This window comes from Lagenorhynchus albirostris, chromosome 10 (genome assembly GCF_949774975.1).
Source record: "Lagenorhynchus albirostris chromosome 10, mLagAlb1.1, whole genome shotgun sequence".
Lineage (NCBI taxonomy): Eukaryota > Metazoa > Chordata > Mammalia > Artiodactyla > Delphinidae > Lagenorhynchus > Lagenorhynchus albirostris.
The window spans coordinates 78,883,640-78,899,743 of record NC_083104.1 but is presented as its reverse complement, the minus strand read 5'-3'; the positions used below and the strand labels follow the sequence as shown (position 1 = coordinate 78,899,743).

General features: G+C 46.6%; 1 protein-coding gene across 2 annotated transcripts in view; it reads right to left on the bottom strand.

Moving 5' to 3' along the window:
* Nucleotides 1-7,132: 7,132 nt before the first annotated feature.
* EFHC1 (EF-hand domain containing 1) overlaps nt 7,133-16,104 on the bottom strand; it is a 60,603-nt gene continuing 51,631 nt past the window's right edge. For both annotated transcript variants that reach the window (XM_060163082.1, XM_060163083.1), the window contains 2 exons: nt 8,763-8,973; nt 7,133-7,356 (listed from right to left, as the gene is read on the bottom strand). In XM_060163082.1, the coding sequence (XP_060019065.1) occupies nt 7,285-7,356; nt 8,763-8,973 (283 nt within the window). In that variant the 3' untranslated portion in view covers nt 7,133-7,284. The remainder of the gene's footprint in view (nt 7,357-8,762; nt 8,974-16,104) is intronic.

The window sequence follows — 16,104 nt, the reverse complement described above, 5'->3', positions numbered from 1 at the left end:
TGGTGCTAAACCCCAGGCCCAGCAGCCCAGTTGGGCGCCGGCCTTGCACCTGACTTCATCTCTCTCGCGGCAGGAACACTACGCCCCCCGTGGCCCCTGGTGCCCCAGGGTCGGTCACCTGGGCCCCCTGTCCTCTGGCCTCACTTGCTGAGTGTCCTTTGGAATTGTCGTTGTCCTCTGCTGAGCACACCCACAGCGTTTTAGATGGTTTGAAACCAGGCTGACTCAGAATCGCTCTGCTGGTTAGATGGGCAGACACAGCCGTGCTGATGTGCATATTTTGGCCCCCTTCCCGCACATGGTCTCCCCCTCTCCCCAAAGACAAGGCCTCCAGCAAGGAGCTAGGCTCTCAGCAAGGAGGCCTGAATGCTGTGGGCACAAGAATGTTAGTGTCATTTGATGTGCTGGTCCTCTTCCTGACATCACGGTAGAAACCAAACTGGATTATTACCCAGAAGGCAGGGAAGTGGGTCTTTTCATCAAGGCAGCTCCCTTCTCCAGATCACTTGCATCAGAGAGAAGTTTTAATCTACCAGTGCCTGGGGACTTGCTTCCTGACACCCTGGTGGACCCTCATCTCTCTGTTCAGGATTAGGCCGGGGAGATGGGAAGATCTTCTCTTATTTTGATTACCCTTAGGAGAGGGACAGCGCTTTTGAAAATGCGAATTCTTCCCATCTTTCCTTCTCCTTCCCTGACACTTATCTGGGCTGCAAAGCAGAATGTTGGTGGAAGGGCGGCTTGTACCAACCCCACAGGCCCAGTCTGGAACCCCTCAGCCATTCAGTCAAATGGTCCTCCCTCCCCGCTCGAGGCTGTGGCTGTGACTGTGACTGAGCCGGTGTTCCTACTTGGCCCAGGGATGCTGTGCAGCCCACGTCAGCCTGCAGCCTCCTAAGCCTGGCCCAGTCCTCTCCAGGCTGTGTCCCTGGCCTTGGCACTGCTCCTGCTGCGTGCAGGAGGCCGCCCCCCCACCAGGGAGCACTGCTGAGTCATGCCTTCAGCGGGTACCTGCCTCCTTGCTGTGGGCTCGGGAGGTGGGAGCTGCAGCCGAGGTCCTGCCATCGGGCAGTGACTCTTCTCACGTTCAGAGGTGGTCGCCGCCAGAGCACACGTGCTTGGTGTGCCCTTGGTCTCCTGTAAGTTGGCCCCTCATACCGTGCGCCTCCTCAAGGTAGTACCACCAGCCCGGGGCCGGGCTAACTCTCGCCACCTCCTAAAGGACAGGGTTGGGTCCCTGATTGAGAGTTGGGAAAATCTTTCCTGCTGCGTGAAACCCCTGAGACCATGCGTGAGGCTAGCGTCCCACCGGCCAGTTTCAGGAATGGTTTGAGGGGAGGGTGAGAGGGAAACTGTAGGTGTTCTGTCACCCCGGGCGTGCCTGGCATGTTTGCTTCAGAGCAGAGCCAAGCCATGGCAGGCTGGCTCGAAGCATGTTACCAGGGGCCGAAAGAACTCACTTCCAGTTCGTCCTGAGAGCCTGTTGGGTTGGCTTGTCCTGATTTGGCCGTTCTATGTTCTTCAGTCTTAAACACTCTCTGTGAAGGCCCGGCCAGACCCCCAAGTTTGAGAGGCCACTCAGTGCCATCCGCCAGGAGGAGAGCAGATGCTAACCTACCTCAGCAGCCCCCGCCCTCCCAGCATCCCTGGCTGGCACGCGTGCAGGGGCGCCGGGCAGGGTGGCGTGGGAGAGGCTGGGGGATGGACGGGTGATCCCAGCTGCCAGTGCCCCTCCTTGGAGGCTCCGTGATGGGAAGTTATTTTTACCCTCCAGGCTCTGATAGCTACACTATAGTAGGTTACAGGTGCCCCTTCTGAAGGCAGGGCAGGTTCTGGGGGAAGGAGAAGCAGGCCGAGCCGGACCTGCATCTTGGGGAGAACCTTTTCCCTTCCTGTCCCAAGGTGGAGCTACCAACGTTTCAGAAACCAGACTCGACACCTGTGCTCTGGCCACCTCTGCAGATGCTCCTCTTGACTTGAAAGCCTTGGCGCCGGGCGGGCTGTTCTGGGATGCATGCAGCTGCGTTTGCTGTGGGGACCTTCTTTCTCCGTACCTTTGACTTTCTCCTAAGTGCTGAGTGAGAGGTATAGGGGCGGAGAGTGCGCCCCCTCCCGATTCCACACACAATTCTAGTCCCTGGGAGCCTTTTTAAATGCAAAGTGGCGCGAAGCCCCCCCCACCACGTAGGGTTTCCTTCGGGCTTCAGCCTCCTTGGTGGTCTGTGCTAGGCCTGGGGGCCAGGAAGGCAGGGAGGTCTGCACAGGACTCACTCCCCTGCTGGGGCGTCAGCGTCCCAGTGAACAGAACCCGTTCCTGATGGCTGGGGCCTCTGCTTCTGTGGGGAGTGGCCTTTCTCCCCCTCCCGGCTGCCATCCTAGCTCACAGCCCAGCTCCTCAGGAGGGACTGGGCAGGACTGGAGAACTGGGTCTTGACAGATCACTTGGAACTTAGGCCGAGTCTCCGGCCCCGCGAGGAGCCTTCACCAGCTCCCCCCTGGAGCCTAGTTCTCTCGTGAACAGTGAGTCCCCTCAAAGGGCTGAGGGTGACCGCCAGTCCCCTGCCCCCTCCCCCCAGCGGCTCGCTCTCTTTACGGAGGGCCCCGAAAAGCACGGGGATTCCAGCTCTGTGCGGCCCCTTTTTGCCCCGAGCTGATCCTGTATCTTTTTGTGTCAGAAGTGCCTTATGTGCCATGGTCTCCTGGCCTCCACTTGCACTGTGTGGCCAGCCCCCCGGGCCCCGGCACAGTTACATGTTAAAGGGACCGGATTGTGACAGTTTCACCTCATTCATCTTAGCCTCACCGCCACTGTCCGGGTCTGGTGGTGTCCGGTTTCTCCCTTGTGTCTGGTGGCTGTGAGGGCCCCTTCATGGGCACCTACCTGTCAGAGAAGCTCGGGGCTCCCAGGGGCACCAGACCTCCGCGCCTCGGCCGACGTGGTAAGCCTTGCTCATCCAGCTCCCCTTGCACGTGAAAGAGGAGGCACCCTGGCTCTAGCCTCTTCTCATCCATACTGCTTCCCGTTCGACCCCGTGTTTCTGCGGTAAGGTGTTTACTCTCACTTCCCGGTCACAAGCGGCGCTCACAGGTGCCCGTCTGACGTGGGTCCGGGGGGACTGTTGCAGGGCACCCCTCCCCCCCACGCGGTGTGCCCGCCCCTCGCCTGCCTCGTCCTTGCTCTTCCGGGTTGTGCAATACCTCTCCTAGCCAGTGGTCTTTCCCACAGGCCGTCTGTCCCTTCCAGTGCCTGGCCACTGGGGTGGACAGGACCCACGGGAGGGTGGTCGTCATCCCCACAGAAGAAAGTAGCCACGCTCCCTCTGTTGCTGTCATTCTTGTGACCCTGGTGGCACTCTAAGTGGAACACTGTAGCATCATCTTTGAAGTCCATATAGTTTTAAAACTGTTGAAAAGGAAAAACATCCTCATGATGGGGCATTAATAAGTCAGCATCTGGGAATAAGATCCGTGTGACACCTGAGGCATCACCATCAGTTCGCTGTAAGGGTTCTAGAGTTTCTTGTTCGTGTGGAGAGGAAGGAGGTTTTCCTGGGAATCGGCCACACATGGACAGCCCTGGTCATCTGATCAGATCTGACTGGTTTTAAGTACCATCATTTCCTTGGGTACAGATTCAAGTGTTTGTTTATGTAATGAGACTACACACCTCATTTTTTCAGTTCCTCTTGTTTAACAAACATCTGAAGGATGAGCTGAGGCTGCCGGTGCCCTGAGCAACTCATAATGCAAATGTGGACAAAGCGTTTTTTTGTTTTTCTACTTTAGTCTGTTCATGTTATGGACCAAATTTCAACAAGGAACTCAAGGAAAATTTGTACCTGCCATATTTATGCTTTCATGTAAAAGGGTTTTTTTTGGGGGGGGGGGCTCTTTTTACTTTCAGTGAACATTTTTCCAAATCCTTTTTTTTTCTGTCCGGTTTTAAAACAAATTACGGTTTTGTATGGATTTTTTTAAATGTACATTTTGAAACAAATGATCGACAAATATTTTTGAAATAACTGAATAAAAGGCCTTGAATTATTCGCCTGCTTGTCTCGGGTATAATTCCTTCTATTCCTTTTTATCTGGATGCTCACATTTGCTTTTTTTTTTTTTTAAGTTGCAAGCATTATTTTATTCCACCTCTTAGATGGCTATCTGGGAATTGATTAGAGTATGTTTCTCCCCTGAAGACTGAAAAGGATAAGAGCGCTTTAAAATAATGATATTGCTGGCAACTTTATTTTTTGCAAGACTTTGCATCAACTAGTCTTGTTTGTATTGCTCACATTTGCTTTTATATGAAGAACGAGTTTGCACCAATTTCAGCCTCATTTCTAACATTTTTCACTCTGTCATTTCTTGCATATCTTTTGAGATATATATTTGTTCGTGTGGTCATGTGAGTTAGTTAGGGAGTTGGAATTAAGGACGGAGAAGGAGTCAGTTACATTGAGTGGTGGGTAGTAATAAGCCTCATTTTTACTGGTGTCTGTAACAGGGAAGTGTGAACGTGGAAAGGAGTGTGGTGACATGGGGTGTGTGGGCAGGAAGCGCCACAAGGAGGCGCACTGTGCCTGATGCCTGCTGTACGGCTGCCCCCATCATCCATGGGAATGTTCCGAGACCCCCCCCAGTGGATGCCTGAAACCCCAGAGAGTTCTGGGCCCTAAATATGCTATGTTTTTTCCTACACATACCTACCTATGGTGAAATCTATAGATTAGGCACAGTAAGAGATTAACAATGATAACAAAATAGAACAATTATAACCATATACCATAATGAAAGTTATGTGAATGTGGTCTCTAAAAACATCTTACTGAGCTGCACTCACCCTTCTTCTTACGATGTGAGGTGACTGAGTGCCCAAGTGACAAGGTGGCGTGAGCTGGATGATGCAGATGCTGTGGTGGAGCGCTGGGCTCTACTGGCCTTCTGATGACGCGTCAGGAGAGGATCACTTGCTCCAGGTGACCGTGGATCACTGAGCCCTGACAATGCCGACAGCTGGGGATCCCAGGAGGGACAAAGTGGGAGGGCGCAAGATCTCATCACGCTACTCAGAATGGCACACAGTTTAAAACTTAAGAATTATTTCTGGAGCGTTCCATTTAATATTTCCAGACCATGGCTGACCATGTTTAACTAAAACTGGAAAGTGAAAGTGTGGATAAGGGGGACGACTGTGTTATGGTGTCACTTGGCTAGGAGAGGATGGGGCTAAGTCTGTGTGTAAAAGCCACCAGATGTCAGTGGAGGTGCTGAATAGATGCTGTCTGAGTGTTGGTACCAGCAGTGGGCACAGGACACTGCTGGCATCAGATGGCCTGTTGCCCATGGCTGTCTGCTGTTTTTCCAGAACCATCTCCAGAGAGAGCTCAGGAGATGAGTGCAGTTAGTTGAGGACAGGCATGGGCTATGAGGACCCAACAGGAACCATGTACCTGAGACAAAGGCACGGTGCCAACAGAGAGCAAGCGGCTCAGCCGGAGAAGCTGGTGACCTTGGGCAGTCGGCCTTTCTGAGCCTGCTTGCTCATCTGGGCTCAGCATTTTGGGGGGGTGTCAGCTGGCTGGTTTGCTTGTTTTCACAGGGAATGGTGGTGGTAAGATTTAGGGATAGTAAATGCTAAGTTCATGGTTCAAATAAAGCACTCAATAATTTCTTATAGGAACATGCTCGTGCTCCTACACCAGCAGGCTAGTCACTCACCCAAGTGACCCTTGATTTTCTGGAAACATCTAGAGACATCTTCTCAGGTACCCCTAAAGCCTACAGATACGGGCTTGATACACCCTAATTAGATGGTATTTTCAGGCCCCTGGTGGTACAGACAGAGTACAGGTAGGAAGGAATCAGAGACAGCATTTATAAAGATGAAGCTGGTGGCTGACTTCAACTAAGGAGCAGCCCTGCTTCTGAAAAGTCCATCAGAGCTCAGTCGATAACCAGTAGCTGCTACTAGTCTTTTCTGCCTATCTTGAGGCCAGGCTCTCTAAAAGCAGTTTTTCTAAATTTTTTTTTTTTTAAACTATAGCCCACATAAAGAAATGTTTTACATCATGACCCAGTAAATACACACTCATTTGAAACAAAAGTTTCATGAAACAAATCAGTGTACCACACTGTGATATTTTCTATTATCACAGTGTCTGCCTGCCAATGAAGGGGACATGGGTTCAAGCCCTGGTCCAGGAACATCCCACATGCCGCAAAGCAACTAAGCCCGTGCACCACAACTACTGAGCCTGCGCTCTAGAGCCTGTGAGCCACAACTACTGAGCCCGCGTGCCTAGAGCCTGTGCTCCGCAACAAGAGAAGCCACTGCAGTGAGAAGCTCACGCACCACAACGAAGAGTAGCCCCCGTTCGCCGCAACTAGAGAAAGCCCGCACGCAGCAACAAAGACCCAACACAGCCAAAAATAAATTTAAATAAATAAATAATAAAATGAAATAAAACGCAGGTCTACTAATGGGCCTAAAACTGCAACTGGAAACCATGGTGTCTACTTCCCGGCGGGACGGGCAGCACTGTCTGCAGCACCACACCCGACCTGATGTCTGTCTGAGCAAATTCTATGCATCCTCCTCCTGATCTTGGTCACTCTACACCTGCATTAGTCAGGGTTCTTTCTCCAGAGAAGCAGAACCGATAGGCTGTATATACAGAGAGAAAGAGACTGACGATTAAGGAATTGGCTCCTGTAACCGAGGAAGCTGACAAGCTCCAGTATCTGTAGCCAGCGACCTGGAGGCCTCTGAGGGCTGACGGAGTAGTTCCTGTCTGAAGGCCAGCGGGCTGGAGCCCCAGAAGAGCCAATGTCTCAGTTTGAGTCCAAAAGCAGGAAAAAGCCGATGTCAAAGCAGGCCGGAGGAATTCTCTCTCATTAGGGAAAGGTCAGCCTTTTTGTTCTATTCAAGCCTTTCATGGAATGGGTGGGGCCCACCCACATTGGAGAGGGCCATCTGCTTTACTCCATCCACCAACTCAAATATTAACCTCCTCCAGAAACGGCCTCACAGACACACCCAGAAATGTCCAGGCACCCCATATCTAGTCAAGTTGACACATAAAATTAACCATCACAACACCCCTATCTCCCCTCCCTAAATAAGGCACCAACCTTAGCTCCTACAAGATCCAATTTAATTTAGACTTCAGTGGTAAAAGAACCAAAAAGGAAATATAATTTCAAGAGCTCTGTAAATGCCTCTATGAAGAGTACAGGTATACGTAGGCCCAACCTCAAAATACTGTGCTTTCTGTCCTCAGCAGGTCAGTTGGAGAAAGCACGGACGAAGTTATAGTAGTCAATCTTGTCTTCTCCGTGAGAGCACATCCTGATGAGCTGTGGGAGAGAGAAGGGGAGCCCGTGAGAGACAGATGGGCTGCCTTCAGCTCAGCTGCACAGCGCTCTTTAGTGCCTGTCCCTGCCTTTGTAAACCAGCTCAGGCTTTTTATATATCCTTGGCTGATTCTGAAATGATCCTGTAAACCGGGAAGGTAGGTCAGAGTATCCCCATCTTCACGAAATCAAAGCTCAGATGGAGTAAATGGCCTGCCCAAGGTTTCAGGTTTGACATTTATAAGAGCACTGTCATTTCCAAAGCATTTTTGTTCTTATATTCAATTACAAGACTTTGTCCATCCAGTCAGCACAGAGTAAGACTTAGAATAGCAGAGGTTGCTGCTATCACAGCCTAAAAGAAAAATCTAGTCATGTCACTGCTCAAACCAAGTCCCCTGAAACACCTGTGAGTGGCAGTAAGCACACCGATCTGCTGTGGCTACTTTAAGGACATGTGCAAATCCATCCCGCCCCTGCTTTCCCTGTCCCACCTCCCCTGACTGCAGCTCCTCTCTCCCAAGTCAGGTCACAGATAGCAAAAATGACCTAAGAAATCGAAGGCTGGGTGTGCTGTCAGCCTGAGACTTGGGAAGCTAGATGGGCATTTGGCCCACTTGAACTGTTATCCTTCTACCTGCCTCCCTCACTCCTTGCTAATGTTCCCATCTGAAAAACCCTCATCTCCAACCTAGTCACACTGGCCCCAAACAGAAGGCTTCCCTAAATGAGACCTAACTTCCAAACATCCCTTTTTCCTAACGTATCATTAAGAAGGACTACAGCATCACAATGTTCTTAATCAGTGAGAATGTCTCAATAACATTAGCCACCATCGTTGGCAACGGTGGGAGAAAGTTTGTCCCGACTTCTAGGGGAACCATGGTCAAAGGGGTTTATAACGAAAAAGAGGTATGAAATGCCCTCTTCAGCTCCCTCATGGAAACTCTCGGAGGAGATCGTCCATGTCATCCCTCCACTGGCAGCTGACCATGGACCCCTACTGGCGGATGCTGCTGTCCAGGGCAGCGGTCACGCCCTCTCCCACGCCAGCCCTACTGATGGGCTAACGTAGGCTGTGAAGGTGTCAAAGGTTCCCACCATCCTGCTCAGTCCACCTTTTCAATCTGCCCTTGGCAGCCACCCTCCTTTAGCCCTGACATGGTTCACTGGCCGCTCTGTGCTGTCTGGCCCCTGCCCACTTAAAGAGATGCCCTACAGCAGCAGTTAGGAAAGGATGCCAATGCTAGAGTCGAGGGCAAATGCCATAATCAGGACCAAACAGCAGATCTGATGTGAACACCCCAAGTCTTCCCCAGTTAAAATGAAATACAAATGCAACTGCCTTTGGGAACGAGTGAGCGGTGCCCAGCCTCTGCAATCAACCCCGAACAGGAAATCCTACTCACCTCCTTAACCAAGGAATCATCAACTGGGAGGTGAAAAGAGTCACAGATTTTAAAGAACGTCTCCCTGTCCACATGTCCTGAAGCTTCCTTGTCATAAATTTGAAACATCTTGCGGATGTTGTCCCTGCACGGGTGATCTTTCCCTTGCCTCTGGATCGTGTCTATCAGGGCCTCCAGTTCCTGCACGCCTGGGTCCTCTTCCGTTTGCTGGCTGTGGAGAGAGGAGATGGATGGATGTGGTGTTTATTCTCGAATGGTCTTACCTCAGTGACCGAAGTTCTCACTTGGTGAAGTTGGGGGAAGCATCTGACGACAAACAGCTCTGATGCTGAGCCGATCAACACTTGCCTGCAGGGGCTGGCAGATGGCTGAGCTCACGGCAGGAACCTTGACTAGGCTCAGCCTCCCTTGCTGCCGTCTATTAAATCCCCGCAAAGAGCCAAATCTACCAACACTACCACCCCCAAGTCTGGTGTTTGTGGGAGTCGCATGATTGTCATCATCTATGTTACAGAATCTAAAAATAAATGTTTTAGAAACAGACTTAAAAGTAGTATGATGGGGACTTCCCTGGTGGCGCAGTGGTTGAGAGTCCGCCTGCCGATGCAGGGGACACGGGTTCGTGCTCTGGTCCGGGAAGATCCCACATGCCGCGGAGCGACTGGGCCCGTGAGCCATGGCCACCGAGCCTGCGCGTCCGGAGCCTGTGCTCCGCAACGGGAGAGGCCACAACAGTGAGAGGCCCGCGTACCGCAAAAAAAAAAAAAAAAAAAAAGTAGTATGATGAAGAAATCAAAGAGGATCAAAAGGGAAACAAAATATCTAGAAGCAAAAATGGAAATACAGTTGACCCTTGAACAAAGCAGGGTTTAGGGGCATCAACCCTTCACACAGTCAAAAATCTGCATATAACTTACGGAACCACATATTCGGAGGGCTGACTGTATCTGCAGATTCAACGCATTAAGGATTGTGTAGTAGTATAATACATATTTACTGAAAAAATGTGCATATAAGTAGATGACACAGTTCAAACCTGTGTTGTTCAAGGGTCCCTTGTACTACACACCAAAATTTATGGGATGCAGCAAAAGCAGTTCTAAGAGGGAAGTTCACAGTAATAAATGCCTACATTAAGAAAAAAGAGGGAGTTCCCTGGCGGACCAGTGGTTAGGACTTGGTGCTTTCACTGCTGTGGCCTGGGTTCAATCGCTGGTGGGGGACCAAAGATCCTGCAAGCCGCATGGCGCAGGCAAAATAAATAAATAATAGAAAAAAGAAAGATCTCACATAAACAACCTAGTTTATACCTCAAGGAACTAGAAAAAGAAAAAACTAAGCCTGAAGTTAGCAGAAGAAAGGAAATAATAAAGATCAGAGCAGATATAAAGAGAGACTAGAAAAATTATAGAAAAGATCAGTGAAACTAAGAGCTGTTTTTTTGAAAAAGATAAACAACTGACAAACTTTTAGCTTGACCAATTTTTAAAAAAGGATAAAAGACTTAAAATCAGAAATGAGAGGAGACATTACAACTAATACCACAGAAATACAAAGGGTTGGAAGAGACCACCATGAACAATTACACATCAACAGATTGGATAACCTGGAAGAAATGGATAAATTCCTGGAAACATACAACCTACCAAGCCTGAATCATGAAGAAATAGAAAATCTGAACAGACTAATAACAAGTAAGGAGATTTAATCAGTAGTCAAAAACCTCCCAACAAAGAAAAGCCCAGGACCAGACAGTTTCATGGTGAATTGTACCAAACATTTAAAGAATTAATACCAATCCTTCTCAAACTCCTCCAAAAAAGTGAAGAGGAGGAAACACTCCCAAATTCGTACTACAAGGCCAGCATTACTTTGACATCAACACCAAACAAGGACACTACAAGAAAAGAAAATTACAGACCAATATCCCTGGTGAACACAAAAGTCCTCAACAAAACACTAGCATACTGAATTCAACAGCACATTAAAAGGATCGTACATCATGATCAAGTGGGATTTATCCTTACCACGCAAGGATGATTCAACATACACAAATCAATACACCACATTAACAGAATGAAGAATAAAAATCGTATGATCATCTCAATAAATACAGAAAAAGCATCTGACAAAATTCAATATTCTTTCATGATGAAAACTCTCAACAAATTAGGTATAGAAAGAATGTACCTCAATGTTATAAAGACCACACATGACAAGCCCCCAGCTAACTTCATACCCAGTAGTGAACAAGACAATGATGCCCACTCTGTAAGATCAGGAACAAGACAAAGATACCTACTCTTTCCACTTCTATTCAACACAGACCTAGCCAGAGAAATTAGGCAAGAAAAAGAAATGAAAGGCATCCAAATAGGAAAGGAGGAAGTAAAACTTTGTTTCCAGATGACATGATCTTAATACCATATATTAGTCTTTAGAAAATGCTAAAGACTACCAAAAAACTGTTAGAAGTAATCAACAAATTCAGTATACAAAACCAACATACAAAAATTAGTTGCTTTTGAACTTCCCTGGTGGCACAGTAGTTAAGAATCCACCTGCCAGTGCAGGGGATATAGGTTCGAGCCCTGGTCCAGGAGGATCCCACATGCCGCAGAGCAACAAAGCCTGTGCGCCACAACTACTGAGCCTGCACTCCAGAGCCCGTGAGCCACAACTACTGAGCCTGTGTGCCACAACTACTGGAGCCCACACACTTAGAGCCCGTGCTCTGCAACAAGAGAAGCCACTGCAATGAGAAACCCGTGCACCGCAACAGAGTAGCCCCCACTCGCTGCAACTAAAGCCCGTGCGCAGCAACGAAGACCCAATGCAGCCCAAAATAAAATAAATAAAATTTATTTTAAAATTAGTTGCTTTTCTATATACTGACAATGAACTATCGAAAGAAAAATTAAGAAAACGATTTCACTTACAATAGCTTTTTAAAAATTACTTAGTAATAAATTTAACCAAGAAGGTGAAAGGCCTATACATTGAAAACTGTAAGACATTGATCAAAGAAACCGAAGAAGGCAAATGGAAAGATATTTTGTATTCTTGAATTGGAAGAATTAACACTGTTAAAATGTTCATACTATGCAAAGCCATCTATAGATTCAATGCAATCCCCACCAAAATTCCAATGGCATTTTTCACAGAAATAGAAAAAAAATCCTAAAATTCATATGGAACTACGAAAAACAAAATAAAAACCCAGATAGCCAAAGCAATACTGAGAAAGAAGAACAAAGCTGGAGGCAACACACTTCCTGATTTCCAACTGTATTACAAAGCTATAGTAAGCAAATCAGTATGGAACTGCTATAAAAACAGACACATAGACCAAAGGAATAGAACAGAGAGCCCAGAAATAAGCCCACACATATATAGTCAACTAATCTTTAACAAGGGTGCCAAGAATACACAATGGAGAAAGGATAGACTTCAGTAAATGGTGCTGGGAAAACTGGATATCCACATGCAAAAGAATGAAACTGGGGGCGGAGTCAAGATGGCAGTGTGGGAAGACACAGAGTTCCTGTCTCCCCACAACTAGGGTGCCTGCTGGACGCTGGTGGGGGACCTTGATGCCCAAGGAGACAGGAAGAACCCCCAAGCGAACTGGTAGGACATCAGGGGACTGAGTGGGGAGGAGAAGTGGAGGCCAGACAGGACCAGAGCCCCTGAGGGGCGGCTGAGGAGGGGGGAGGGGTTCGCACACCTGGAGGCACCCTCAGGGGCTCAGATCGGTGGGGAGGGCACCCAGCATTTCCCCTGCCCAATGGGCCAGGGAAGTCTGCCCGACTCTCAGGCCAGGTCCTATGCCCTCAGAGGACCCCTGCAGGCCGAGGTGGCCCTGGGGGTGTAGGGGGAGAACAGGAGAGGCAGGTGGGAGAGACCCTCCAGGACCAGTGGGTGTCTGCCCCACCCACTCGAGCCCAGGAAGCCTATTGGGCTCCCAGGTGGGGTCCCCTGTCCTCTGAGACTGGAGGCAGGAGGGACACCTGGGCCCCCTCTGTTGAGCCTAAGCCCCACCCCCAACAGCCTCCAGGACCTTTTCCAGCCCTGTGGGTCCTAAGCATAGGCCCTGCCCACCACCCAAACCCCACTCCTGTTTAGGCCCTGCCCTCCACAGCCAAGGCCTTTTCCACCTTTTTTTAAAAAAAATTTTATCCTCCTCTTTTTTACTATTGTGGTTCTATCTTCTGGTTGTTGTTTCATCTATATTTTTATTTTTATATTCTTTCTAACATATCTGTTAGTTTCCTAATCTAATTATATTTTTTACTTTGTTATTGTTCTCCTTTCTTTTGTTGCCGCCCCGCACGGCTTGTGGGATCTTGGATCATGAGCCGGGGTTCAGGCCGAAGCTCCTGTGGTGGGAGCTCTGAGTCTGAACCACTGGACTAACAGAGAACCTCAGACCCCAGGGAATACTTATAGGAGGGAGGTCTTCCGGAGGTCCTCATCTTGGCACCAAGACCCAGCTCTACCCAACAGCCTACAAACTCCAGTGTTGGAAGCCACAGGCCAAACAACCAGTAAGACAGGAACACAATCCCACACATTAAAAAAAAAAATTAGATGACAAAAAAATATGTCACAGATGAAGGAGCAAGGTAAAAACCTACAAGACCAAATAAATGAAGAGGAAATAGGCAATCTACCTGAAAAAGAATTCAGAGTAATGATAGTAAACGTGATCCAGAATCTCAGAAATATAATGGAGGAACCGATTGAGAAAATACAAGAAATGTTTAACAAAGATCTAGAAGAACTAAAGAAGAAACAGAGATGAACAACACAATAACTGAAATGAAAAATACACTAGAAGGAATCAATAACAGAATAACTGAGGCAGAAGAACGAATAAGTGAGCTGGAAGACAAAATGGTGGAAATAACTGCTGAGGAGCAGAATAAACAAAAAAGAATGAAAAGAATTGAAGACAATGTCAGAGACCTCTGGGACAACACTAAACGCACCAACATTCAAATTATAGGGGTCCCAGAAGAGGAGGAGAAAAAGAGGAGGAGAAAAATCTGTGAGAAAATATTTGAAGAGATTATAGTTGAAAACTTCCCTAACATGGGAAAGGAAATAGTCACCCAAATCCAGGAAGCACAGAGAGTCCCATGCAGGATAAACTCTAGGAGAAGCACACCAAGACACATATTAATCAAACTAACCAAAATTAATTTCAAAGAAAAAACATTAAAAGCAGCAAGGGAAAAACAAAAAATAACATACAAAGGAATCCCCATAAGGTTATCAGCTGATTTTTCAGCAGAAACTCTGCAGGCCAGAAGGGAGTGGCAGGATATACTTAAAGTGATGAAAGAGAAAAACCTACAACCAAGATTACTCTACCCAGCAAGGATCTCATTCAGATTCGATGGAAAAATCAAAAGTTTTTCAGACAAGCAAAAGCTAAGAGAATTCAGCACTACCAAATCAGCTTTACAACAAATGCTAAAGAAACTTCTCTAGGCAGGAAACACAAGAGAAGAAAAAGACCCACAAAAACAAACCAAAAACAGTTGAGAAAACGGTAACAGGAACATACATATTGATAATAACCCTGAATGTAAATGGATTAAATGCCCCAACCAAAAGACACAGACTGGCTGAATGGATACAAAAACAGGCCCATATATATGCTGTCTACAAGAGACCCACTTCAGACCTAGGGACACATACAGACTGAAAGTGAAGGGATGGAAAAAGATACTCCATGCAAATGGAAATCAAAAGAAAGCTGGAGTAGCAATACTCGTATCAGATAAAATAGACTTTAAAATAAAGACTGTTACAAAAGATAAGGAAGGACAGTACATAATGATCAAGGGATCAATCCAAGTAGAAGATATAGCAATTGTAAATATTTATACACCCAACATAGGAACACCCCAATACCTAAGGCAAATGCTAACAACCATGAAAGGGGAAATCGACAGTAACACAATAATAGTAGGGGACTTTAACACCCCACTCACACCAAAGGACAAATCAAACAGAAAATAAATAAGGAAACACAACCTTTAAATGACACAACAGACCAGATAGGTTTAATTGATATTTATAAGAACATTCTGTCTGAAAGTAGCAGAATACACTTTCTTTTCAAGTGCACACGGAAGATTCTCCAGGACAGATCACATCTTGGGTCACAAATCAAGCCTCAGAAAATTTAAGAAAACTGAAATCATATCAAGCATCTTTTCTGACCACAACGCTATGAGACTGGGAATCAATTACAGGAAAAAAACTGTAAAAACACAAATACATGGAAGCTAAACAGTGCGCTACTAAATAACCAAGAGATCACTGAAGAAATCAAAGAAGAAATAAAAAAATACACAGAAACAAATGACAATGAAAACACGACAACCCAAAACCTATGGGACGCAGCAAAAGCAGTTCTAAGAGGGAAGTTTATAGCAATTCAATCTCACCTCAAGAAACAAGAAAAATCTCAAATAAACAATCTAACCTTACACCTGAAGCAACTACAGAAAGAAGAACAAAGAAAACCCAAAGTCAGTAGAAGGAAAGAAATAATAAAGATCAGAGCAGAAATAAAAGAAATAGAAACAAAGAAAACAATAGCAAAGATCAATAAAACTAAAAGCTGGTTCTTTGAGAAGATAAAATTGATAAACCCTTAGCCAGACTCATCAAGAAAAAAAGAGAGAGGACACAAATCAATAAAATTAGAAATGAAAAAGGAGAAATCACAACTGACACTGCAGAAATACAAAGAATTATAAGAGACTACTACAAACAACTATATGCCAATAAAATGGACAACCACGAAGAAATGGACAAATTCTTGGAAAGGTACAATTTTCCAAGACTGAACCAGGAAGAATTAGAAAGTATAAACAGACCTATCACAAGTAATTAAATTGAAACTGTAACTAAAAATCATCCAACAAACAAAAGTCCAGGACCAGATGGCTTCACAGGCGAATTCTATCAAACATTTAGAGAAGAGCTAACACTGATCCTTCTCAAACTCTTCCAAAAACTTGCAGAGGGAGGAACACTCCCAAATTCATTCTACAAAGCCACCATCACCCTGATACCAAAACCAGAAAAAGATATCACAAAAAAAGAATATTACAGACCAGTATCACTGATGAAGACAGATGTAAAAATCCTGAACAAAATACTAGCTAACAGAATCCAACAACATATTAAAAGGATCATACACCATGATCAAGTGGGATTTATCCCAGGGATGCAAGGATTCTTCAGTATACTTAAGTCAATCAATGTGATACGCCATATTAACAAACTGAAGAATAAAAATCATATGATCATCTCAATAGAT